Source organism: Thalassophryne amazonica, chromosome 22, assembly GCF_902500255.1.
Source record: "Thalassophryne amazonica chromosome 22, fThaAma1.1, whole genome shotgun sequence".
NCBI lineage: Eukaryota > Metazoa > Chordata > Actinopteri > Batrachoidiformes > Batrachoididae > Thalassophryne > Thalassophryne amazonica.
Window position 1 is genome coordinate 5,157,344 of NC_047124.1, and position 26,239 is coordinate 5,183,582.

Sequence of the window (26,239 nt, forward strand, 5' to 3'; positions counted from 1 at the left end):
TCCGTGAAAAATCATGATTAATCACACTGTGAAAGTTAATTTCGCAGATGGACTTTCTCCAGATGATTAAAAAATACAGCTGAAATTTAAATTTTACACCCGTTACATGTAATGCTGATAAGGTGTTTACTGGTTTTAATCTATAACAGAACTTGAGATATTTTTCCAGAGCACTCAGCTCAGTTTTTTCCCCGTCAATATAATACCGTCATTACGGTAATGCTAATGCTAGTTGGAATGCTAGGCTACTAGTCGGTAGCTAACTAAAAGTAAGTAAGTCCCTTTGGCTGCTCCCTTGTTTTGTACTTGGGGTCGCCACAGCAAATCCAAGGTGGATCTGCATGTTGAATTGGCACAAATTTTACGCTAACTGTGGCTAATAAACTATTTATTAATGCTAATAGCTAATAAGTAGCACAAACAGCAACAGGTATAAATAAAACTCAAATGCAATAACTAAAGCGTTTTACCTGTTCTTACAAGTCCAGTTTTTCTTTTGTCGACTATCTGCTGCTGTCTGGGTGTCCGGAATTTTTACCGCGCGCGCATGTGCGGACTCGTTTCGCCGAACTGAAGCCGAAGATTGCCGAAGATTCCAGTCAAGGGCACAACTATCACCACCAAAAAAGGTTACTCAGATCTTTAACTTAAGTAAAAGTAGTACTAGCACACTGTTAAAAACACTCAGATACAAGTAAATGTGCTTCACTGAAAGTCTTAAATCAAAAATTTTCTGCATAAATAAAATAAATCTACATACCAAATACCAAAAATAAAAGTCCTCATTGCACTGACTGCCCATTTCAGAAAAAATATGTTACTGGATGATAATCATTGATGCATTAATGTTCTCATTACTTTAACACTGCAGCTTGTAAATGTGGAGCAAATTTTTAATTTGTAAATATTTGATATTATACGCATCTATTGATGAACTCAGGTTGTTTTACTTGTTAATTTTGAGTAACCGTTAGTGTACTGTACCAAGTGTTTTGAAGCTACAGTAGCACTCAGAGTGCATACGTCCATCTGGATGATAATACTTTAAGTTTAGTTACCTCTGGTGATGAACAGGATGGCATGATTACACCTGAGCGACACACATCTCCGCCCTCACATGACTTCACACCAGATGAAGGATTTTACAGTGATTGGATGACATAAAACTCCATGCACAAATGACCTGGGCATTGGGGAATTAAACCCACATCCTTCCTGCTGTGCTGCTCTGACCAACAGAGCGATTCGAATTCTGACCTTTATGACATCATACATGACCCAAAGAGCATCTCATGAATGAATCACAGGCAGTAAAAAGGTTTTATTCACATGCAGAACATGACAAACTATGAGCTACCTTTCTTTTCCAAGGATTAAAAAGAAAGCGGAGTTTGTTGTAATTGACGTATTTATTGATCACACAGCTGTTATCTATTGATAACTGATGAGTTAGGCTTCGACTTTGAGCTTGGTGGGTGCCAAGCCAACCCGGTCCTGTCCTCTGTCAAAGATGCTGTAGTACTCTGTCAAAAAAATGTCTCCCAGAATCCACAGAGGGCCTTCTGGGGACACAATGTCCACAGCCTGGAACCCACTGAAACACAACTCCTTGTCCCCGAGCATCTCCTGGAAACAACAAAAACGTCACATCACCTTCAAAAAACAAATATCAGAAATCTTTTATATCCAAGACGGTTATGTTTTCATCTCTTTTGGATCCCTCATTCTCTAGGACATTATCCATCTGCTCACCAAATTGCCATGAACGTACAACATTTTGAGTTAAACGTTGCTAAGTGACAAATATTCTTCTGGATCTCAGTTCCAGTATATATTCTGGATCACCTCCAAAGCTGATTATATCCCATCACATTCTCTATGTGCTCACCGAATTGAATTAAAATCCGTAAATTACTTTTTGAGTTATCGAGCTAACAGACAAAATTTAATGTGCAAATGTGTGTGCTTGAAGAAAGAGTGACGTGTCACCTTCCTGATATACTGCTCAGAGGTCATTGTGTACTCTGTTGCTCCCAGGATGAAAGTCACATGAGGCAAACTAGACAATCTGGCACAGTCCACAAGAAACTGAAAGACAAACACAAAACTCGACATATCTCAGCGGTCTTCTGTCCAGAAGAGCATCACGTCATATCCTGATGACAAAAGTGGACGTTGCCTTAAATGGTGGCATTATCATGGTGCTTTTATCAGCTCTGTTTACTTTGGTATGGTAAGAGGTTCTGAGTGACCACCAGACTGTGGTATTCTCGATTCTCCCTTTGGACTGATTATTTTAATGGTGGACCAAAAACTGAACTTTGAAACTGACAATTAGTCGAGATGCTTAAATGATGAAATGAGAATTTCTTTCTCACCTCGCCAATGGCTGTAGGCGTGGCTCCAACCAGTTGCTGTAGGCTGAGGATGTCATTGGTCGGTCCAGCGATGAGGGAGGTTCCTGTGTCAATAATTGCCTGGCAACCACGAGGACAGTACGAGCTGACGCCCTGCACTGCCACACTGGAAAAACGTGATTTAAAATTGATTTTCTGCGTCCTTGTTTTTAATTTTATATTTATATTAAAACTCCTCTTAGCGTCTCTCGGATTCTGAGATACATCTCACAGGTTTGGATTCATCAAAATTATTATTATTATTATTGCACACGAGGGAGCTTTGGTTTTCTCAGATGCAACTTTTTTGTTATGAGTTAATTTATGGTTTTATCAGTCTTTTATCAGTGTTTTCTCTGTTCCATCAGGAATCCATATCCTGTACATGGCTAACAGTAGCTAACCCAGCTAACCTTGCCAAAATGTTTGGTGCAACAACAGCAGCAACTGTTAGTTGCTCTTAAATGTTTTAATGTTGACACAGATTTAAGGAACAAAGCAAATAAAATGTTGTGCGTTATTACTTTAAGTCAATAATTTACAGAGTGTTTATTTTCCCATCTTGCAGCTAGCAAACTCAATCTGTGAGATCTCTGAGGTGAAAGCAAACGTGTTAGCATCAGGTTGGGATTTTGATTTAGGGTGTAGATTCATTTTTCAGATTAGACATGTGTGAGCACATGGTTCAAATACTCAAAAAAAAACAACAACAACAAAAAAACAATATTAAAAAAATGTTGCACACCTGTCCAACTTGACTTGCCAGAATCCTTTTGCGGTCAATGGAAGCCAGTTGATTGGTCCATTGTACAGTTGCTCATCAGTTCCACCTAACAACAGTTCACCCTCTGGGCTGTTGATATTCGCTCTCCTGTAAGGTGAAAGACAAAATAATGGGTCAGACCAAATCCTGGTCAAGCTGGAGCCCAACAGGGCCAAAGCCAAACAAATTCTCTCAAAGTGACATCAGTTAACAAACGTTTCTGCCTCGAGGAGTCTCTATCGTCCATGACGATGCTTCACGTAGGAAAAGGGCTCAACTTTTAACTAAGTTCAGGTCAGGTCAGGTCTGGGAGCAAGCACTAGTGGCGGATCCACCACACCATGTCCTTAAACTTCTCTAGCCACTGGGGTCCTCAACACTGAGACACCTGCATGTTGGATTACAGCAGTGTTCAGAATAATAGTAGTGCTATGTGACTAAAAAGATTAATCCAGGTTTTGAGTATATTTCTTATTGTTACATGGGAAACAAGGTACCAGTAGATTCTCACAAATCCAACAAGACCAAGCATTCATGATATGCACACTCTTAAGGCTATGAAATTGGGCTATTAGTAAAAAAAGTAGAAAAGGGGGTGTTCACAATAATAGTAGTGTGGCATTCAGTCAGTGAATTCGTCAGTTTTGTGGAACAAACAGGTGTGAATCAGGTGTCCCCTATTTAAGGATGAAGCCAGCACCTGTTGAACATGCTTTTCTCTTTGAAAGCCTGAGCAAATGGGACGTTCAAGACATTGTTCAGAAGAACATTGTAGTTTGATTAAAAAGTTGATTGGAGAGGGGGAAACTTATACGCAGGTGCAAAAAATTATAGGTTGTTCATCTACAATGATCTCCAATGCTTTAAAATGGACAAAAAACCAGAGACGCATGGAAGAAAACGGAAAACAACCATCAAAATGGATAGAAGAATAACCAGAATGGCAAAGACTCACCCATTGATCAGCTCCAGGATGATCAAAGACAGTCTGGAGTTACCTGTAAGTGCTGTGACAGTTAGAAGACGCCTGTGTGAAGCTAATTTATTTGCAAGAATCCCCCATAAAGTCCCTCTGTTAAATAAAAGACATGTGCAGAAGAGGTTACAATTTGCCAAAGAACACATCAACTGGCCTAAAGAGAAATGGAGGAATATTTTGCGGACTGATGAGAGTAAAACTGTTCTTTTTGGGTCCAAGGGCCACAGACAGTTAGTGAGACGACCCCCAAACTCTGAATTCAAGCCACAGTTCACAGTGAATACAGTGAAGCATGGTGGTGCAAGCATCATGATATGGGCATGTTTCTCCTACTATGGTGTTGGGCCTATATATCGCATACCAGGTATCATGGATCAGTTTGGATTGAAATGGGTGTTTCAACAAGCCAATAACCCCAAGAACACTAGTAAACGAGCAAAATCTTGGTTCCAAACCAACAAAATTAATGCCTCGCAGATGTGAAGAAATCATGAAAAACTGTGGTTATACAACTAAATACTAGTTTAGTGATTCACAGGTTTGCTAAAAAAGCAGTTTGAACATAATAGTTTTGAGTTTGTAGCGTCAACAGCAGATGCTACTATTATTGTGAACACACCCTTTTCTTTCTTTTACTAATAGCCCCATTTTAAACCCTTAAGAGTGTGCATATCATGAATGCTTGGTCTTGTTGGATTTGTGAGAATCTACTGAATCTACTGGTACCTTGTTTCCCATGTAACAATAAGAAATATACTCAAACCTGGATTAATCTTTTTAGTCACATAGCACTACTATTATTCTGAACACTACTGTATGTCAAGAGAATTACACCATCTGGATAAAATGCCAAAGCTCATGTTCCTTCACAATAACTGTTCTTTTAACAGAATGTCATTCCAGCGAGACCAAGGATGCTGGTACAAAGGACATCCAATCATCACCATAGGTCAGTGGTTAGTGTCCAAGTCTGAAAACCCTACAGTAAGACAGGAAGCACCAGGATCCTAAAGACTTGGACCTTGGTTCTCCAGCAAAGATACCACCATCACCAAACACCTCCTAAATACATTTCCTTTGTAATTTCCGAGAGCCGTTAATATCTTGTTGCTGTTTGGGAATAGTTTAGTTAACTCACTGCAATGCACCCATTTGTAACTTGTGCATACTAAATCACAGTATATCTTGAAGAGTTATATCTTCAAGAACAAAATGGACATTGAGGTGGACAGTGGTGAGATGGACTAAGCCGCAGTTTCACTTTGAGAAGGTTCAGTGAGCACTTTAATCCATTTAACACAAAGAAAGCTGAAAGAACGTTGCAGTAATTATCCACCAGTGCAGGATTAGATCCTATGAACTTTGAATTAGTGAAATTCAAACACTGCGCAACATTCTAGAAATATATTTAATCATATTTGCTGTAGCTTGCTGTAGTGCCCTTGAGCAACAAAATCAAATCCCAGTCAGTTCTTAGAGAAAATACTTGGCATACTGAATAGAGCTCACGAGGTAAATAAATAATTACGTAATCATCTTAAAACCCACTGAAGAAAGTCTGGCAGGTGAGTCTGCACCTGTTGAGGTAGAAGGAGAAAACCGGTGCGTCCAAAGTCTTCTGGGCAATCATGTTGTCAAAAACCGGGTTTCCCAGGATCTGTGCCAGGGAAGGGTAAGCCAGCCCCAAAACCCCATCAAATCTCGCTAAGACGAATGTGGTACCTGGTTCATACACCGACTCCCCAAACTCCTGGTTCACCACGGTTATATCCCCCAACTGGATGAAAAAAAAAAACAGAGGAACTACTAGGGGAGTTATGACCACTACCTTTGCACCCCCCGCCCCCAGGACTAAATCAAACCAACGTTTTTAGGTTCCCAACATATGCAACAACTTAAATATCAAAAGAGATTTAATGGGAAGACCATTGCAGGTCACAGCAGACTCATTTGTGCCTAAACTAAATTCATTCATGGGTTTAAGATTCAATATGACGTCCAAAATGGCCGCCAATAGACCCTTATTAAAATACATAGTAGGAAGTTGTTTATATGTTGCTTAAAAGTGTTTTAGTGAGAAACCCTATTTTGGTGGCCATTTTGGATAACCGGCTTGAGGCCAGTTTTTATTTTTGGGAACATCCTGATTGTGTTTTGGGGTCATCTAAGGAACCTAAAAAAGGTGGTTTGGTTTAGTCCGGGGGGGTGCAAAGGTAGTAGTCGTAGCTCCCCTAGTAAACAGGATCAAGAACAAGATCCCAACTCGCACAGGAGTCGGTATAGATCATCTGGAGAGCAGAATCATTTTTGACAGTGTAGAAATCAGGGTGAAATTTTGCACATGTGCCAAATATGTTCATTGAATTTTTTTTTCCAATGTCTGTTTTATCTTGAAAGACTACGGTGTGTAAGTCTTGGGGGCAGTTGGCTCAGATCTAGAGATCCAGAGCTGATCGATCACGTTATTGATCTGTGGTAGATGTTTGTGCTCCGAGTGCCGCTGCAGTTCCACACCCCCCCCCCCCACACACACACACACACACACACACACACTTGCTGAAAATAGGGCGGAGCTATAACTTTTAACCCACCTTCCAGTAATCAAACATTTTCAGAGCTCCGCCTCCTGATGCATATGGCTCTTAATTGATCAATTTAATTGATAGATTTAACATTTTAACAAGCTTTAATCACAAATGACGACTACATACACAAACGTGTTACACACACACACACACCGACGGTTTAAAATAGAACAGACCTTGAGTGTGTCTCTACCCATGACACCAAGCAAGTGTCCTGATCCGTAATGAATCCCAAATGTACGCCCATCAGGATGGAAAGAAGTCGACTCGAATGCCTTAAACCGCTCATGCAAACCTGTAAAAACACACACATTTGTTGAACTCCTTATCATGGTCATGACCTCCCTGATCCAGGAACAGGCCATCCCAACCCTCAAACACATTTTACAAACAAACATTTAGAGATAAACTCGAAACAGTCGGAGCATCATGTCATTAACACACCTTAATGTTTTTTGTTAAGGTGGGTTTTAGTGAATAAATTCAGAATTTTAAGAGAAAATGTACTTTGGGAATAAAGAATAAATGAATAATAGCTTGTTGAAATCTGCAGTGTTTCTGTGATCAGATTCAGATTTCATCATTCATCTTTTACCGATCACACGGGATGCAGCTCATTGTGTTTTAAATTAAGAAAAAAAGTGATTTAACACAACTATAGCAACAACAAAGAAATTAAAATTCATTTAAAATGGTAAAACAAAAGGCTCATTTGGAATGATAAATAGAGTCTCCAGAGCTGAAAAATACATAAATAGGCTCCAAATTAAAGCTTAAAAATTCAGGTCTCACAATGTAACAGCATCTAAAACAATTTAGGATCATAAAATGGTTCAATTTAATGCTGTAAGCCTTATTTACTGCCCCCTACTGATGATTCAAAGATAAGACATTTGGCAGCCCTTCTTGTTTATGATTTAAAAGGTTTTTTTTATTTCTATTTTTTTAAATGAAATAAATTGTTGCAGTAAAGTATTTGTTGTGTTGAACTTGGTACTGCAGTGTCAGGTTGTCGTACTGCAGGCCTGGGAGACGCAGTACGACGACGGCACCCACAGGTCGGCTGATCCGGTGTCAAAAACCACTGAGAAGTTCTGCTCCGGAGTCCCCAACTTGACAATACCAAAATACTGAGCCTGACACACAAACACAAAATGTTCAGTTAAAGCTACCAAACAGTTGTTGGTTTAATGACCAAAGTGATCAAAGCATACAACCTACCGGCCTGAGGGAGTTTTTCCCTCCTCACTGTCACCCTGTTTGCTCATGGGCTGGGTAAGTGTGTAAGGACAACTTAACCAGCAAAACCACTTTTATATATACATATAACACTTTAAAGTTAGAATATAGTATATTGTGTTAATATGTGATAATTTACAGATATACTCACGGACCACTAGGGGTCTCAAACTGGAGCCCCTGCTTTTTCACATTGAAAGGAGCCAACTGAGAGAGTTCAGGCACCTGGTGACAATGCCCCCAAATGTGGTTCCCTGAGGGAGGTCTTCCAGGCACGTCCAACTGGGAAGACCCAGACCGAATCTCTGTGAAGCCAGATTGCTAACCCCAGTCTGAACGGGGCCTACAAGTACATCTCCCGTCTGGCTTAAGAAAGCCTCACGATCACCACGGAAGAATTACAGGACTTGGCCGAGGATAGGGAAGTGTGGGAGGAGCTGCTGCCGGGTCAGACCCGTATAAGCGACAGAAAATTAATGGATGAACGACATCATGTGTTGCCTCGTGTTCACGTCAACTTTTACTTTGAACTTGAAAGTGAGGGTGTGTTTAATTTTTTTTCAACAAATAAAAGGAATTTTACAAGTTAACTGGATGAAATCATACATATAAAAAATACATATAATACATATAAATTCCATGGTTTCATGAATAGAAGCAGATTTAGTGCCTTGCTCAGAAGCACGTCAGCTGCACCCATCAGAAGGAAGTGCTAAGTTTTGAACCGGCCACGTCACACATGTTGTCCTTACATCCATGAAGTTGTAGACTTTGATGCTGGAGCGTCCCAGCTGCAGAGACGGGATGCCGGGCGGGAAACACTGCACGTAGCGGCGGTTAAACGTGTCCATGTGGTAATCCTTCAGGTACGCCTCCAGAAGGCCTTTGGTTCGCAGCTGACTTCGGATCGTGTTCATCTGCCGCAGAGGGACCCTGAGGGTACAAACATCTTAACATTCAACAAATTTTACTTGTTGACTACTTTATGCACCAAAGAGTGTGCACGTGGTTCATCTACAAACAGAATGGTCTTGAAATGGAATATCTCCACCTGGTGGACATTTAGCATTAATGCAGGCGTAATAGAATTTCACCACTTTGTTCTAAATGGGAGTCAGTTACTGAATTCAATAACACTGTTTAGTCATTTGCAATCAACTCTTAATTTCACCACAGAACTTTGGAAGTACAGTCAGAAATCCATCAAAAATAAATCAGATAAATACTAAAGAACAAAAGAATGTGGACACATTATTTGAGCAGATTTACTTGTGCTTCTATTTAGTCAACAGCATTATTTAATCATTTGTGTGCAAGAACACAGAGCTACTTTAAAACCAGATCTCAGCCTTTGATTTGAATAAAGACAAATTCGTAACTTTTTGGCAAAAACCTCAAGGGTTTATTAAACTAACTACACAGGAAAAAAAAAAAAATCACTGTATACATTGAAATAATTTTTCAGAGGAAAAAATGACACCATTTACTGATTTGTACATATGTGCACAACAGAACCTCCAGGTGTGGTGTACCTGACCTTTCCAAACAGCAATGACGTCACTACAGGTGTGTGACGTCAGGAAGCCTCCTACCTGACCAACGCCCAGCTGGTCCATGTTGAAACCAGCAGAACCACTGAGACCAGTTTCCACATGTCTGCCTCGTCCCCGGCCAGCAGTCAGAGTGCTGATGTGGAGATGCTGAGGACTTTATCAAAGTTCACGTGAGCTCTGATTGGATCGGTGCCTCTGACTAAACAGTGAGAAAAAAACCGCCCCAAAACTCAGTGACTGATCTTAATCTTTATAAAGACCGACAGTCCACAACTGACCAATTAGTAATTAACCTGGTGACCAGAACAACACAGACGCATCGACACAAAACGCTCATCGATGTTTCTCCGCCAGATTTTTGTCGTTTGATGTTAACGTGTATGAACAGTTTAAACCTTTGTGGATCCTGGACCTGAAGGTCTGTTAAGTTTACAAAGACTCTGTATTAAGGTATTAAAAATATGCACATGTAGTGGTGCAAAAGTGAGGCACTGAAAGTCACAAACAGCTAGCATGCTAGCTCACATGTCACCTCTTTATAAATACCTGCTCAACTTCAGCACACAATCCTTAAAAAAAAAAAAGATCAGATCAGCAGCAGCTGTAAAATGAAAATGTACTATAAAACCACTATTCAAGTAAATGCAAGTGTATCCAGATAATGGTGCTATAAGATGTTAGCTTGGCTGGCTAGCATGAATGTCGAACTCTTCTAGACTTCTGGCAAAACAACATTTGGACTCTTTCCAGAATCAAAACAATCTTTTTACAATCATGAAAAACAAAATTCTAGCTAAATTCATCTTTTTTTTTGTACTCATTCGCTTGGACATTAGCAGATTTTAAAAACGCTGGACAAATGTTTTTGTCCAAATCCAAGTGCCTGCAAAAAATAAAAATCACCACCTTCAGATTTGTGTAACAGCTCTCATCTCAGACTTTGTGTGTAAACCTTTAATTAAAAAAACAAAAAACAAAATAATAATTTTCAGGGTGCCATTTTTCAGTGAGTTTAAAGGTCGATGTGCAACTTTGAGTCCATGAGGTGGACAGTGTTTGGTTTACAAACTTTTTTTTTTTTTAGTTGTGTAACTTACCGAACACTCTGAACGTCGCCGGTTGTGGTTGTGAACGCACGGTTGGGTAACATTATGTTGACTGAGGTCACGGTCACTCGGACCCCAGGCGGCATTCACGAAAAAAAAAAAATTACACAAACCAAATAAACACTGCATGTGTGCAAGACGACTCAGTTATGCAATTTTCATCAACTTGATTGGATTTTTGTTTTGTGTAGCTGCAACTTCACGGAATTCTAAAAATGCGTCTAACACTCTGACACACTCAGGATTGATTCTATATTATTACAACTGAGCTGCAGTTGTCAGGAGAAATTCTGCTCTTCTGGCAAACTTTCACGTCTTATGACTCAAAAAAACAAAAACTCAAAATCTTTATACATTAATACTGGAAGGTCAAAGCGCTACATACCTGCCAAAAATAAATAATCATGCATCTCTTATTGTTTTTTTTTTACTATATTTTTTGGGTTTCAAGTAGGAAATGTACTAGAAGCCCTGAAATGCTCACATCATCCCTCTAGATGGTTACAAAAGCTGCCCAAATTTGCAACAATATTGTGACTGTTCATTCACTGGAGAAGTTACCCAACAGCCAAAAATTAACTTACTTGTAGATATATAGTTTAAAAAAATACTATATTATTATTAAACCATTTTTGTGTTTAGTGTGTCATTACAAATTACAGACAACTGAAGTTAATTTTCAGATACATTTGATTTGGCAGAGGTATGCACAAAAAACACTTTTTCCTCAACATGATCATCCATCCACATTCATCTACTTAAAGAGAACACCACTTTTGTAATTCACCTTAACTTTTAATATAGAGCAGGAAAAAAAAGTGTTTCATCGAACCGAACTACACAGAGGTGATAAATAACGAAACTGATCCACGTCAGTCTTCTCTAGCAGGGATGGTGGTCTGGAACTCTCTTCCTACAATGACAAAAGAAGAAAGAAAAAAAAAATGTAATATACACAGACCTAAAATCTAGAGAAAAAAAGAAAGAAAGAATCATCATAAAGGGGCGGACCGACCTGGGCGCGGCTTTGATGATGTTGTCGACTCTCAGGATCATCTCAGCGGCCTCGGCGGCGCTCAGCAGAACCTGACGCTTCACCTGGAAGGACTCTGTGACCCCCAGCTCAGCCATGTTACCCACACAGCCGTCAGCCATGTCTGCAGGAACACGCATGTTCAACACACAATCGTCACATGTCAGTTTAATTTAGTGAACAAAAACATCAAATCTAATGTGGTCATGGCAAAAAAAAAAAAAAAGTTCATAACTATTTGGACATCAAAACTGATGATTTATTATTAGGTGAACATATTTCAAACTCCATCTCTCATTTTATTGATAAACAAATGGAATCCTTAAAAATAACTAGAGTACCAAGGGTCCTGTGGGTTACCGGCCCAATTAAAGCCAAAAACAAAAGGGCCATTTCAGGGATAAAAATGGATGCCATTTCCAAACGCAAGTCAACAAATAATTTTGGCACAGGAACAATGCCAATGACCAATATTGTGCCCCTGTTAAATTAAAAGTTATTGGACAGTTTTTGAAAAATTTTTTGTCTAAATACCCAAATTGGCTGTTTGGCATAAAAATGGCTGCCATTTCGAAACGAAAAAATCTATAATTTTTTGACGTGAAATATGTCAATGACCCATATTACCCCCTTCCCAAATTATAAAAAAAAGTTAGTTTCCTTTATTGCATATTGCTTATGTCAATTGTTTTTAAATTTTAACCGTTATTGTGGGGGTCAGAGTGGGTCCGCTGGAGTTTGAACCCTCTCTGGGTGACTTGGGTCATGTATTGGCACTGTAGTTATAACAAAATCAAACTTATTTTTGTGTTCACTCACTGAGTCCACAAGTAGTCTTATTGTCCTGATGCGCCGCTCTCAGTTGAGCTACCAGGTCGGCGCTGTCATAGCCAGCATTATCAGCGATGATGATTGGCAGCTGGAAGACAAGAAGAAGAGATTTTAGCAACATTCGATGTGTAGTATAAAAACAAAAACAAATAAACGTATGACAGGATCGTACCGTCCTCAGAGCTTTGGCAAACGACTCCATGGCGACAGCCTCCTTCCCTGGAGTCCTATTGGCCAGATCGGTCACCACCTTGGCCATCAGCATCTCGGAGCAGCCTGCAGAGAGGCGGAGCCACAAGACAGTAGGTCAGAATCAGGAAGGGTTATTTCTTTGTGGTGAGAGGCACTTATCACCCCTCATACCCGGTTGGTCACATGTACGGGTGGTGATGTGCACACATGCTCACCTCCTCCATAAACGGTGCGCGGCTCCTTCACCGTTTGAGCCAGCACACACAGCGCGTCGTGCAGCGAGCGCTCTGCCTCATCCAGAATCTGCTGAGTCGCTCCTCGCAGAACAACAGTGCATGCTTCACCTAGAAAGGTGACAAAACAGTTAGAGGTCAGGCGTCAAAGCCTCACATGCCAGCAGCATCACCGTGCGTATGTGCACGCATGTACCCATGGCGACCCCGGAGAAGTGGATGAGCGTGTCCTCGCCAATCATCACCTCCTCGATGAGTTTACAGTGACCGAGCTTCACCAGCTCCGGGTGGTCGAAGGTGGATGTGATCTCCCCACCTGAGCACAAAACATAAAATCATGCGCACGCTGTTCAGTCATCAGCTGACGTCCACATTAAATAAACTGTTTACATACCGGTAACCAGAGCGAGGCGCTCAACGCCGACAAAGTCAGCGTGCTCGATGGCCATAACACCTGCCTGGGCAAACAGCTGCTCTGGATAGTTATAGATCAATTGTCTGAGGAGAGGAGGCGGAGTCACAAAAGTTTCAGAGCATGATGTACAGCAAGAGCAAAACTGGACGATATTCATCGTGGGGCAGAAAACTTTAGCAACATTATATTCGAGTTCAAGGACAAAAATTGTAAAATGTGTAATTTTCAATATGAACACCAGAGAGAGCCACAGGATACTCCCGTGTATTTATTTTTTCCTCTGGAGTGTGTGTTCATATTTAAGCCTCTGATTTTATGGAATAATAAAAGGACTTCCACACTTCCAGCGTGGAGCCTTCCTTTGTACCTGTTGATGAAACAGTTGATTCCGTGTTTTAAGATTCGTTCAACTTTCTCTTTCATCTTCTCTTTTTCAGCCAGTTCGATCTCTGCTACCTTCGCCGTCGAGTCGACACGGACCCTGGAGCCAAAGATCTGACACACACACACACACACACACACACACACACACACACAAAAATGATGTCACTGATGAAAAACAACTTGGAACACGAGCCTAAAATCCTGATGGACTGATGGCGGACCCCAAGATGATCTGGTTTCTGGTCACATACACCCGTCCATTTTGCTACAGTTCCAATCCATCAAGGCCTACTGGACAAATGTTTCTCTGACATCCTGCTGGAAGGACAGCTTCCACAAGTTTTCCTGGTGATGCAAACCACCTAAACCAGAATTCTAAAAGATGCAGCAACTCTTCTAAAATCAATAAAATAGATCATACAGCGCCACATTGCCAGACGACACACCCATGGAACCCCATGTCCAGGAACCATGTACCCAAACTTGCTTAATTGATTTGCTGAGATCAAAGTTGATCCTTACCATCTGTAGTGGTGTTTACAGACAGTTTTAGCAGCCTGGAGTCAGACTAGTAAAGATTGTTTTCTGCAAACAGACATCACTCTGACAGGATATAAAACACAATGAATCACAGGTCTATGTAATAATCAATCGTCTCGTAATGTCTGATGAATCATTTCATTTCTATCTGACTGAACCTGTGATAAGAAAAAACTTTGACTTTGATGGTAATAATCAGGTTCCTGTTTCACTTTTCACACTAGAAGAACGAATTATGGCATTTAATGTGAAACATCAAAGACAGTGTGAAGCACATTAGCATGAGCTAATACTGCTACACCAGTCAGCATACCTTGACTTTGTCTGTGTCCATCGGAGTGTTGGCAATCAGCATATTGACGTTTTCCAGCCTCTTGGGTTGGTTCACACCAATCTTCTTGTCCAACAGAAAACCTGAGCAGAGCAGAACAGCGTTTTCCACCAACCCATCAGAAACAAGGCCTTATGACAGGGGTGCTCAAGTTCAGTCCTCGAGATCTACTTTCCTGATACTCTTAGTTGTCTCCCTGATTCAACACACCTGAAGCCAACAAAAGAATCGTTAGCAGGCTTTTAATGAGTCTTTCATTGGATTCAGGTGTGTTGGAGCAGGGAGACAACTAAGAGTGTCAGGAAGGTAGATCTCGAGGACTGAACTTGGGCACCCCTGCCTTATGACATCACAAAGCCTCACCTTCATCCAGGTAAGAGTCTGTGAGGCTGCCACCCAGCTTCTTGATGACATGGATGGCATCCAGGTTTCCGGATCCTTTCAGCCGCATGACGGCGCTGACGGCCAGCTGGGCGAAGTAATCTTTGTGGTGAGTCAGCAGTTTGGAAGAAAGCGTGGTGCGAGCAATGTTCAGCAGGTCTTCCTGGAAACGAGCCGCATCGTTGCTAAGGGAGGCCAGAGATGCAGAGGGGAAAAAAGGAGGATGAAACACAACCGACAATGGTCGAAAACCAAAAATCTGATTGTAAATCGACAAGCTGTGTTCAGCAAAGTGCCATGGGCCTTATAGACGGGCTTCTCTCCTGTACAGAGTTAATTCATTTAGAGGGAAAAATTATCTCATGAATTAAAGTAAATTTTTCTCTATTATTATTATAAATGCACAGATTTTCATTTCAAACTGTTCCTATGAGCAGCTCATCTGTGATTTTGTACAACTTCCAAAACCAAAGATAGAAGAACCTAAACTATCAGAGAACATATAAAACTATTATTTTTAAAATAGTATTTCAACTCCATACTAGAGGACAATTTAAAAAAAAATGTGACTAACTGGTAGGAACCAGACAGTTAATCATTTGCTTCCAAAAATAAATTAATGTTGAAATGTGAAAATCTACTAATCTACAATTTCAAACAAGCTGGTTTAAACCAAACATTATCCCGTTTTCTTCACATGTTCCATTCCTCCATACAGATGGTTAAATGGTTCAAACCATAGACAGTATATATAATGGACAAAGCCTGCATGGTGTCACCCTTTGGTTTTCTGGAGACCCAGAAGAGCCCAAATGAAGCCAGTGTCTGGACTACGTTCCGTACGACGCCATGTTCACAGTAGATACAAACTGGTTCGAATCTCCTCAGTTCGGATCCTTTCTGCGTTTTGTGTGTGTGGTTCACCTGTTGTCGACAGCAGCCTCCCTCAGAGCCTCCCTGGCGGCCTGCGTCGCTTTCCTCCAGCCGGAGATGATGGTCTGTGGGTGAATCTTCCTGGCAATCAGAAGCTCCGCCTCCTGTGAAGGCACGGATATGAGCAGCTGCACACAGATGGACACCACTGACTGATCTTTAGTTTATTTTACCCGCAGGAGCTCGGCAGCGAGCACAGTGACAGAGGTCGTTCCATCTCCAACCTCATCATCCTGGACCTTAGACATGTCTGCAAACACACGCAAACTTGAGAAAAATTTTACTCCATTAACAATTCAACTCTTCAGTTCAAATATTCCCTCGCAGCTTTGATTTATTGTTGCCAAACTGTCAGATGTAATAACTTTTTTTTAATCCCCCAGAAAGCCTCCAGATGGTGTTGAACAGAAGCTTCACTCACCAACCAGAACTTTGGCAGCAGGATTGTCGACTCCGATGGCCTTCAGAATGGTGGCGCCGTCGTTGGTCACAGTCACTGTTCCACCCTTCGCAGCACTCAGCAGGATCTTATCCTGAGGACGAACACGAATATTACTCCATGTGTTAATATCACAAAAATCATCCCAAATGAATTTATTGCACATTAAATCTGACTGTACACTGTATCAGGTCAGAAAGATCAAGGTGGTGTGTTGCCATGGCTACCAACTCACAGAACTGGTTTTAGGTCCAAAATGTGTTCCATTCTCATTTCCAAAGATGACAATACCATAATTTTGTACTGCAAAAATGTTCCATATTAAACATAAAAGAGTGAATATGAATTGGCAATAGAGCCTGTATTCCATATTACATCATAAAATACAAGCAACGGTGACCTCTAGTGGCCACCATGACCCTGCAGATAGTGGCCTTACTGACGGAAATTTTGCAGAATGACTGACTGAATCCATATCTTCCATATTCAGAATAATTTGTTTTTTAAAGATAATTCCCATTGAGAATCAGAAAATATTCAAGGTCACTGAACAATCGAGGTGTAAACTTCAAAGCCTTACTTTAATACCTTCTTCATCTCGCCGTTGTTTTTAGCACAATTAGCATAAGGTATCAGGTAGTTTACAAAAATACAGACCAGAACAGATTCAAGAAGAGAAACCGGAATGGTGTCAAATCAGAACGACAAAGTCTGGTTGTTTAAGATGACTCACCATCCCTTTGGGCCCCAGAGTGCTCTTCACCAGGTCGCCGATAGCAATGGCGCCAACGAAGGACGACTATTAAAGAACAGAGAGGGGAAAAAAAAAAAGTAAACAAACAAGGTTTGAGGTGTTTGTTTAACTGTCTCTTAAAATTGTATAATGTCCCGGCACGGCATGTATTAAGCTCCTGAGAATATCGATGTGATCCATTCGGTTGTACTAAAATGGCTTAATAAAAAAAAAACCTTTATCATACATGAAAAATAATCAGATAAATGATGCAACGGGAATATTTTACATATTTTAGGGAGAAGTTGACTTTTGGACATTGGTCACTTACTTTTGTTAAATACTAACACTAGTCATGTGTCAAACCTAATTAAAACACTCAAGTGTTTGATAAGTTCTAAATGTCCTTAAAATGTGAAAAAACACTGTTAAGGTCGAGTTTCCTGAATGATCTTAGGGAAGTTTTGTTACCTCAAAGTTCACTTAAACATCAGTAACAACAAAATTACAGCCTCAATAATACTGCAAAATTGTAATGTTTAACATCATGATCGCAATTAATCATTCAAGTCAGTTTACTAACACACGTGAACATAGCGAGAGAAGTCTATTTTGTGATACAAAAGAAGTCGTGAACTTTACACACCATTCGTGCCGTTTCAGCTTTTTCTTCATCAGCTCCGTGTTTGAAGATGTTGACCGGGGCCATCGATATGGACGCCTGTATGAAAACAATCAATCTCACATCTTATAACAGTTGAGTGTGTAGATTACAAAACTTAACATTCATTCAATCTCATTAAAGTGACATTACATTGTAGAAATAGCTGCAGGAAAATAAAATTTGAAAGAAATACACACACAACTACAACAAACCAACACCAAAACACACCAGGTACTGCAGGTGTCTTATGGATTCCATGCTTCAGAAGAAAAATTGTTTACTTTTTATTGTTTATAATAGTTTTAAGAGTATTACAAGAGTATTTTTTATTTGAATTCTGTTTCAGTCATTAACTGTCTTGCTCGATATTATTTAATTTTTGGAACAGATTCCAGACCACTGCTCTCCCTAACACATCCTCCAGAGTAAGAATCTTCATGCCAATAAAGTCAACAAGCATAGAAGCAGTAGTTATAGAAATGCATTTTTACATTTTAGAATTGACGCGCATGTATAACTTTAAAATGAATCACAAAAAAAAGAAAAAACAAACAAAACCGTAAGTTTCGAGCCAACATGAAAGCAGCAATAGGAACTAAACTTGGCCCCGCCCTTCTTTTGAAGGAAACCGCTAGAAGCTTTCAAATCAAACTAAAAAAGTTAAATAAACGTCCATAAATACAAATCGCTGTGCCTACAGTAAGTTACAAAGAACTTTTATTCCTTTATAACTATGATCTATTTAATATTCCGTCTGGCAACCACTTAGCTAACGACAAGCTAATTTAGCACGCTAACACGTCAACCACAGTGCGACGGTGGGGCAGAACTTTAAACACAACTTGACAACGTTTACTGTCAACGACAGCGATAACACCTACGGTACCACGTCCAGTAGTTCTTTGGAACATTTGTGTGACGACTAAAAAGCCGTATTGACGCTGTTAGCTTAGCCGCTAGCGTATTCATCACGCCCATGTGCTTCTACGCCGGTTAGCACCGCGAGCTAACAGAGAGCTAACGCACTGAACAGACAAACTGTCTGTTCGCTGATCTACACATTAAAAAAACCAAGTCTCTGTCAGAGTATTTTATGTTTACTATCCATTCAGAGGAAGGAAAAACTCACCATGATGTTTAAGATTCAGCTCCGGAGCCGTGCAGGGGCTGGACAAGGCGATGACGTCACGAGTGACAATAGAGTGCTGCGTTCAAAGCCCCAAGCATAATCAAACGATTAGGAACGGGGTGTGTGTGTTGGGGAGATTTATAAATGGTAAATGGACTGCATTTATATAGCGCTTTTCCATCTGCCTCAGATTCACCCTGATGTCAGGGTGCTGCCATACAAGGCGCTCACTACACACCGGGAGCAATAGGGGACTAAGGACCTTGCCCAAGGGCCCTTAGTGTCAGGTGGGGATTTGAACGGAGGATCTTAACCACTAGACCATCACCTCCCCCGTAGCAAAGGAGCTGGCCTGCCACTATGTAGACCTGTGTTTGAATCTTGGTCATGGTGCATGTCTGTGTTCTTGGATCCTCATCCTCTTGATGCTACAGAATCTGGAGATGAGCTGATAAACAGACCCTGTATTGGACTTACTATAACTGTACTTCTGGGACAGACTCCAGGTCCACCCCGTGATCCCAAATCAGGCAATTCTTTTGTAGTTTACCCCATCCACAATCACCCGCAACACTCAATATTACATTTCCAGGCACAAACCAACAAATAAAAAAAAATAAAAAAAAACATCAATAAGAAGCCTCAAAAGGTGTTTAACAGCGACGGCCTGATGACATCACCTTGATCTTAGAAGACAAAACACGATCTGGGTGTCTGATAATACTCTTGAGGAAATGAATTAATAATATGTTTATGAACTGTATTAATAAATCCATACCTAAAGAAGAGCATCAAAACTATGAAAGCTCATATGATTTGATGTTTATTTTAAATTAAATCAATTTAATTCATCATTCGTAGGGGTTATCATGTACTGCAGTGGTTACAGAAGTATTTGATAATAAAATAAAATAAAAAATAAAATAAAGATGATCACATCTATTTTTCAGGGAAAAAAGTTAATTTCATAGTGAAGCCGCGCCCCCTCATCTTTTCTTCTTGCCCCTCCCCCTGCCTTTGTGATTGACACTCTGGACGGGCAGGCAGTAGATGTGCATGGGGAACTTCCGGAAGTAGCTGCTGACCCAGGGCCTGTGGAAGAGTGGAGGAGAAGAATAACATTACTAAGAAGTGCAAGAAGATCATTTTAGGTTTCTGGGAGAGATGATCTGCTTAACTTTCATGGCAGTGGTTCTTCTGACACAGCGGTCACCATCCTGTCATACTGCACATGAACATATTTGTTAATATATTTTTGTGTGTATTGTGCACCTGGCCACACGCTGGCTCAGGCTGAGGTAGCAGAAGTCTTGCCATCGTACCCTGTTCTCCTGTCGGCGGAGGAATTCGGCCTCTCGCTGTCGCTCTACATCAAGAGAAAGTGAATCCTGAAGATCACCCTCGATGCAGCCCAACTACAACACACACACGACAGGACAGTACTGCTTATCAGAATGTCTTCAGTGTCATATCTTTCATCTATATCTGCACACAGGGGGCGCTGTTATGCCACAATATGCAAGTCAAAGCAAACCCAAGTCTCGACATGGAGACGAGCTGTGTGTTTGCAGGTGACTTTGGCCCACAAACTATATTTCATTTTGATGTCATTCCAGTGAAGGCTACATTAAGACATGACACCAATCTGACAAGCAGCAATTGTTTGAACCAAGATGATTGTGAATAAGTTCAGGACAACAGACAGCTTCTAGAGATCATGCGATCCATTGCGGAGAGCGGTGACACGGCTAATATTATGCAAGGTGAATTACAAAATATGAATAGAATAACAAAAGCCGACATTGTGTTTGCAGACAATTACTGCAAAGTAAAGTAGCATGTAGGTTCCAAATAAGACTGGCCCCAGTACTGAGCCTTGAGGCACCCCATTCATTTTTTCACATAATGAATTACACAAACAAAACCTTTACAAGACTGCCTCTTAGAAGTCAATCTCATATTGATGAAAACAAAAAACTAATTTCACATAGTAAATACAAAAAAAAAAAAAAAAAAATGCAGTTTACAGTTATTATATTGCAATTAAATTACTTTGCAGTGGAACTTGACAGTTATATGGTCAATAATGCAAGCGGTCTCACTGCTCAAAGTTTTATGGTTTTATTGGTTGCTTTTTATATAAGTTGTTATAAGTTCAGTACCATATTCATTTCTCACAAGGGTATTCATATGGCATTATCTGCTGTGATTATCATGAGATCTAGCATCATCAAAGAGGAACATCATGGCGTTGAAGTTGTACAGGAGGCAACTGATGAATTTCAATCTTAAAACTATTCCGTTTTAAGGTTGAGATTGCCAATGATCTCTGGCGATGGATAGTTTAAACAACAATGGGTGTCATACTAATATCAATTTGTGGTTTGCGTACGGTACTGTATCAATAGCAAAGACCTTTTTTAATTTAACCTCTTCCAGCAGATTGTTATTGTCCTGTAGCGGCATCTGCTGCTCATACAGCCCCAGTGAAGCCGGATCAGATGTACATCTTGCAGTTTCATCCACATTTGGTTGGTCTCCTGCTGCCCTCTGCTGGATGGTGGGAGGGTGGAAACGAGTGCTGAGAGACAGAACGATGTAACAGTCTCTCATTCCATCACATCTTCACTTTGAAACTTCAAAACATGTATAACAGTGTGAGATCTTTGGAAATATTTGGTCCAATCAGTCGATCGAGCACCGTCATTTCATCTGGATATTTCACATATTAATTGGCAGGACAATGGTGCAAGAGGATAAAAAAGGACCCTGGTTCAATGTCACCTGTACATCTGGAGCTGCATCAGGAAGTGCATCTGACATCCAGCTGTTCTCAGAGAATGGTTAAGATTAAAAGACACTCTACCATGAGCCAAGATGTTCAGCTGAATTGGGACAAGATCATTGGAGATAAACTCCAAAATGTCAACAAATCTACCCTCCTAATGGTACTAAGGAAAGTGATGGTCTAGTGGTTAAGCACTGGGCTTGAGACCAGAGGATCCTTGGTTCAAATCCCAGCCTGACCGGAAAATCACTAAGGGTCCTTGGGCAAGGTCCTTAATCCCCTAGTTGCTCCCGGTGTGAAGTGAGCACCTTGTATGACAGAAAACTCACATTGGGGTGAATGTGAAGCATTATTGTAAAGCGCTTTGAGTGTCTGATGCAGATGGAAAAGTGCTATATAAATGCAGTCCATTTATTTACTATTTACTGAAAATAAATGGGGTTTGGATCAGGATGTAGCTGATCTCAAAGGATGTCCAACCTTCTTGAAATTGTACCCTTTGTGAAAACATCAAGCTCGTCCCCTCATCAAGCCATTTCCACTCAGATTTGTTTACACTCGGATCTGATCACAGTAACGTATCTCTCGGCCACGCTTGGGTGGACAGTGTCACAGTATCACACGCACGTCTTATTAGACGTCCTGTGATCTCCAAAGACTCAGTTTCCAGTTTGTCTACTTACAGCTGAGTGTTTCCACTCAAAGTTTTAATATTTTATAGTTACATTGTGGACAGAATTGGTCGGCATTGCCAAGCCTCAGAGAATGTTTGTCACGAAAGTCTCAGGATGGTCGTAGGTCACGTAGTCCTGATGGAATCTTCAGAATGTGACCTTCAGTCCACATGAAGATAATGGAATGATGACCAACACATCTACTCAAAAATTGAGGAACTCTGCGGGACTCGAGGAAGCTGTTGTTGTAGGTCTTCTCCCATGAAGACAAAATAAAACGCAACATCAACAAGCAAACTGGGCCACCATCAGCAAGTGGCGAACACGCTTGCCTCCCAAACAGAAGGTCCCTTGTGCTCTATTCTCCTTGAACAGAAAGAGCTTATGGCAAATGAACATGCTGATTCAAACTGGATCTGCCATATCATAATCCTGAGCAAACCAGGAGAAGCTAAAAGAAAAACTAGTTTGTTAGGGTCAGTAGGAATGTGGGTGTTGCTTCAGCCTGCCACAACGAAGAAACAGCTGAACTGGGGTAGGTTGCAACCTTCACCTGGGGTCATGAAATGGAACCTAACCTCAACCTTAGCCCTTAGAACTTCTGACAGATTGACACAAGGTGATAATGAAAAAATGGATCACAGTGATGAGGAAGAACTATAAACTTCTCCACTTGTACTCATAAAATGTGTTGGGGTTTTTTTTCCCCCAAGAGTGAAAAGATTTTTGATCTCCAGAATTCAGGATGTTGAAAACATAAATTCATAAAAGATTTTTCGCCTTGGAACACATCATGTGTTCAAGGTTATGTGATGGCTTTAATGTTTGGGCGGATCCTTGTCTACTACAATTTCAAGGATTCATCATAGATGAGGTTTTTTGTTTTTGTTATGTTGTCTTCCATCTCCATTGATATGTGAAATCCACTCATTGAAAATATGCACAAAATGATCCCGATCCATCTAGATCTACTGTACACAAACATTTGTGTCCACCTGTGTCAGTCTACACAGACAAATAATTTTGGTTTTCGCTGTACCAGTCGGGTTTCATGTTACCTGTTCTCCCTGCTGTCCGTTTCCTCCTGAATCTGAGAGAGATGGCGAGCTCCCAGCATGCCCTGCATCACTTCAACACACTCAGAGGACTCGGTATCAGTTACCTGGTAATTACACATTAACAGACGGAAGCCTGAAGAAAGACCAGCTGAACTGGAGGAGACAGGCGAGAGACAGTTAGTGTCCACGGTGACAGGAGACACCTGTCCATCAGTGTCCTGGTTGACAGATGACACTGCTGCTAACTTACTGATTCTTCATAAACCAAAGAAGTAAAAAAAAGATGCTTTTGTAGCAGAATAAAGCTTCAATGGCGCCACCTAGAGGCTGTAGTGTTTGCTTCGTGATAAAAACATTAACATTTCAATGATTTTGCTCATCTTAAAGCTAAATATGTCAAGTTTATGGCCATTTCTTTCAAATAAGTTAACCCCTGTGCATTTAATATCCACAGCAAATGTCACAACAAAACGGAACGCAATATATATTATATACAAATTATTATGGTTATCATCTCAACACTTTTACCTCAAAATAAGTACCAGTAGAAGAAAAATCTGTGCACGTTAATACTGTAACTTACTTTTAGCTGGTGTCTTGTGTAATGTTGTGGGTAAATTAAGGATCATCAACAACTTTTCTCTCAGCGACCATGCTAACAAAGCGGGAAATGTGAGAAGTGGGATTTAGTCTGTTTTGTCAGTGTGGAGCTAATCTTCATATTTAATTCTATGGTAAAATGACTAACACCACTCAAAAAACAAACATGTATTTACATACATTTACTCACATAAATTCAATAGACAAGGTTTTTGAGCCAACTATGCTCAATTTTTAAACTAGCATGGAGAGCTATTGTAATAACTGAGCAAGACTGGCTAACTACTAAATTTGCTACCCAGCTAATGTGTGTATATATATATATATATATATATAATAAAGTATTTGTACTGTCTGGTTGTGTATTGTCTGAACTATGCACCAATCTGTTTTTGGAATAGTTTACACTTATGCAGAGCAACATTCTATAAAGTAGTGCAGTATGACATGTCTAGCTAACATGCTAATAGCTGCCATATTGTTTGCTTCCAATAAGAGGGCTTGTGGGCTCATGTCAGTTAGCATGCTAAATTTCTGTCAATTTGGCCTCTATGTATTGAATTTATATAAATTACTCAACTATCACCTTTCTGAGGTGATAGTTGACCTCAGAATTAATCAAAAATAATTATTTGATCAAAGATTTTGCAAACATTTGATGATGGTCAACAACATTTCTTTAAAGTTTTAGGCTGTAAAACTGAAAAGGAGAGAAAAGGTATTCTTGGAAGGAAAAGTTAAGGTTTTTTATGTGCTCTAAATTGAGGAAAAATTCAAGATTTTAATTTTCCAGTAATAACTTGTATGTGTGTGTCTATCTATCTATATATATATCTATATATATATATATATATATATATATATATATATATATACACACACACACACACACACACTTCCAGGTTTAATTTGAAGAATTTATTTACTACATGTAAATATTTGCAGCCCATGAAGAAATTAGTGAAGTCGTGAATAAATAAATAGCATCTGAAGTGAAAAATATATCCAGTTAATAAAGATTCCTCATTTTCATCAAGCACAGTTCATTTAATTTCAGCAAAATGTTTCTTAGTTAATATTTGCATGTGTCCAACAGTGACTTTATAGTTACAAGTGTTCCAGTTTGACAGATCTAATAGAATTCAGTGGTAGTGATACTCACAGTGTGCTGATCAGTTTCCGTCCTGTCTCATAGTCCTCATCAGTCTGCTGCTGCCACTTGAATTAGTCATCAGGTGTGTGAATGTCTTCAGCCAAGTCGAGTCCAGGAAACCACTGACTGTTTTTTTTTTTTTGGACTAATGACCCTTAGATTCTGTCACATTACACAAAGATGTAGCTTTAACCTGTACTGCATATTTAAAAAACATACAAACAAACAAACAAAAAACTATAATGGCCTTGGTAGTTTTAGAAATCAATCACACTCATTTCAAGCTTCATGTAATTTCAACCATACCGGCCACCATCCACATCGACTAGGTGGCAGGTTATTCTACAGGTATGTTACACAAGAAAAACAAAGTTGATTGTGTATTGATGTGACACATCAAAGTTGACATGGCGAATCCATTTGTTCCCAATATATACAACCCCTGGCAAAAATTATGGAATCACCGGCCTCGGAGGATGTTCATTCAGTTGTTTAATTTTGTAGAAAAAAGCAGATCACAGACATGACACAAACTAAAGTAATTTCAAATGGCAACTTTCTGGCTTTAAGAAACACTATAAGAAATCAGGAAAAAAAATTGTGGCAGTCAGTAACGGTTACTTTTTTAGACCAAGCAGAGGAAAAAATATGGACTCACTCAATTCTGAGGAATAAATTATGGAATCACCCTGTAAATTTTCATCCCCAAAACTAACACCTGCATCAAATCAGATCTGCTCGTTAGTCTGCATCTAAAAAGGAGTGATCACACCTTGGAGAGCTGTTGCACCAAGTGGGACTGACATGAATCATGGCTCCAACACGAGAGATGTCAATTGAAAAAAGGAGAGGATTATCAAAACTCTTAAAAGAGGTAAATCATCACGCAATGTTGCAAAAGATGTTGGTTGTTCAGTCAGCTGTGTCTAAACTCTGGACTAAATACAAACAACATGGGAAGGTTGTTAAAGGCAAACATACTGGTAGACCAAGGAAGACATCAAAGCGTCAAGACAGAAAACTTAAAGCAGTATGTCTCAAAAATCGAAAATGCACAACAAACAAATGAGGAACGACTGGGAGGAAACTGGAGTCAACGTCTGTGAT

The 26,239-nt window shown here is 40.1% G+C and overlaps 2 protein-coding genes across 2 annotated transcripts; both read right to left on the reverse strand.

Moving 5' to 3' along the window:
- Window positions 1–1,386: 1,386 nt before the first annotated feature.
- On the reverse strand, window positions 1,387–9,715 carry nots (nothepsin). Its single transcript, XM_034163310.1, has 9 exons — window positions 9,555–9,715; window positions 8,715–8,895; window positions 7,742–7,859; window positions 6,900–7,018; window positions 5,716–5,915; window positions 3,142–3,267; window positions 2,379–2,523; window positions 1,990–2,088; window positions 1,387–1,626 (listed from the first exon to the last, which is right to left on the reverse strand). Exons 1-9 carry the CDS (start codon window positions 9,614–9,616, stop codon window positions 1,450–1,452), a joined length of 1,227 nt encoding a protein of 408 aa, XP_034019201.1. The 5' UTR covers window positions 9,617–9,715; the 3' UTR covers window positions 1,387–1,449.
- Window positions 9,716–11,395: 1,680 nt separating this feature from the next.
- On the reverse strand, window positions 11,396–18,956 carry cct2 (chaperonin containing TCP1, subunit 2 (beta)). The gene is made up of 16 exons (XM_034163537.1): window positions 18,860–18,956; window positions 17,713–17,787; window positions 17,067–17,132; window positions 16,316–16,427; window positions 16,068–16,144; window positions 15,886–15,998; window positions 14,944–15,146; window positions 14,563–14,663; window positions 13,693–13,820; window positions 13,305–13,408; window positions 13,107–13,226; window positions 12,893–13,021; window positions 12,658–12,761; window positions 12,474–12,573; window positions 11,637–11,778; window positions 11,396–11,534 (listed from the first exon to the last, which is right to left on the reverse strand). The coding sequence occupies exons 1-16, from the start codon at window positions 18,860–18,862 to the stop codon at window positions 11,504–11,506; spliced, it is 1,608 nt and encodes a 535-aa protein (XP_034019428.1). The 5' UTR covers window positions 18,863–18,956; the 3' UTR covers window positions 11,396–11,503.
- Between the last annotated feature and the right edge of the window lie 7,283 nt (window positions 18,957–26,239).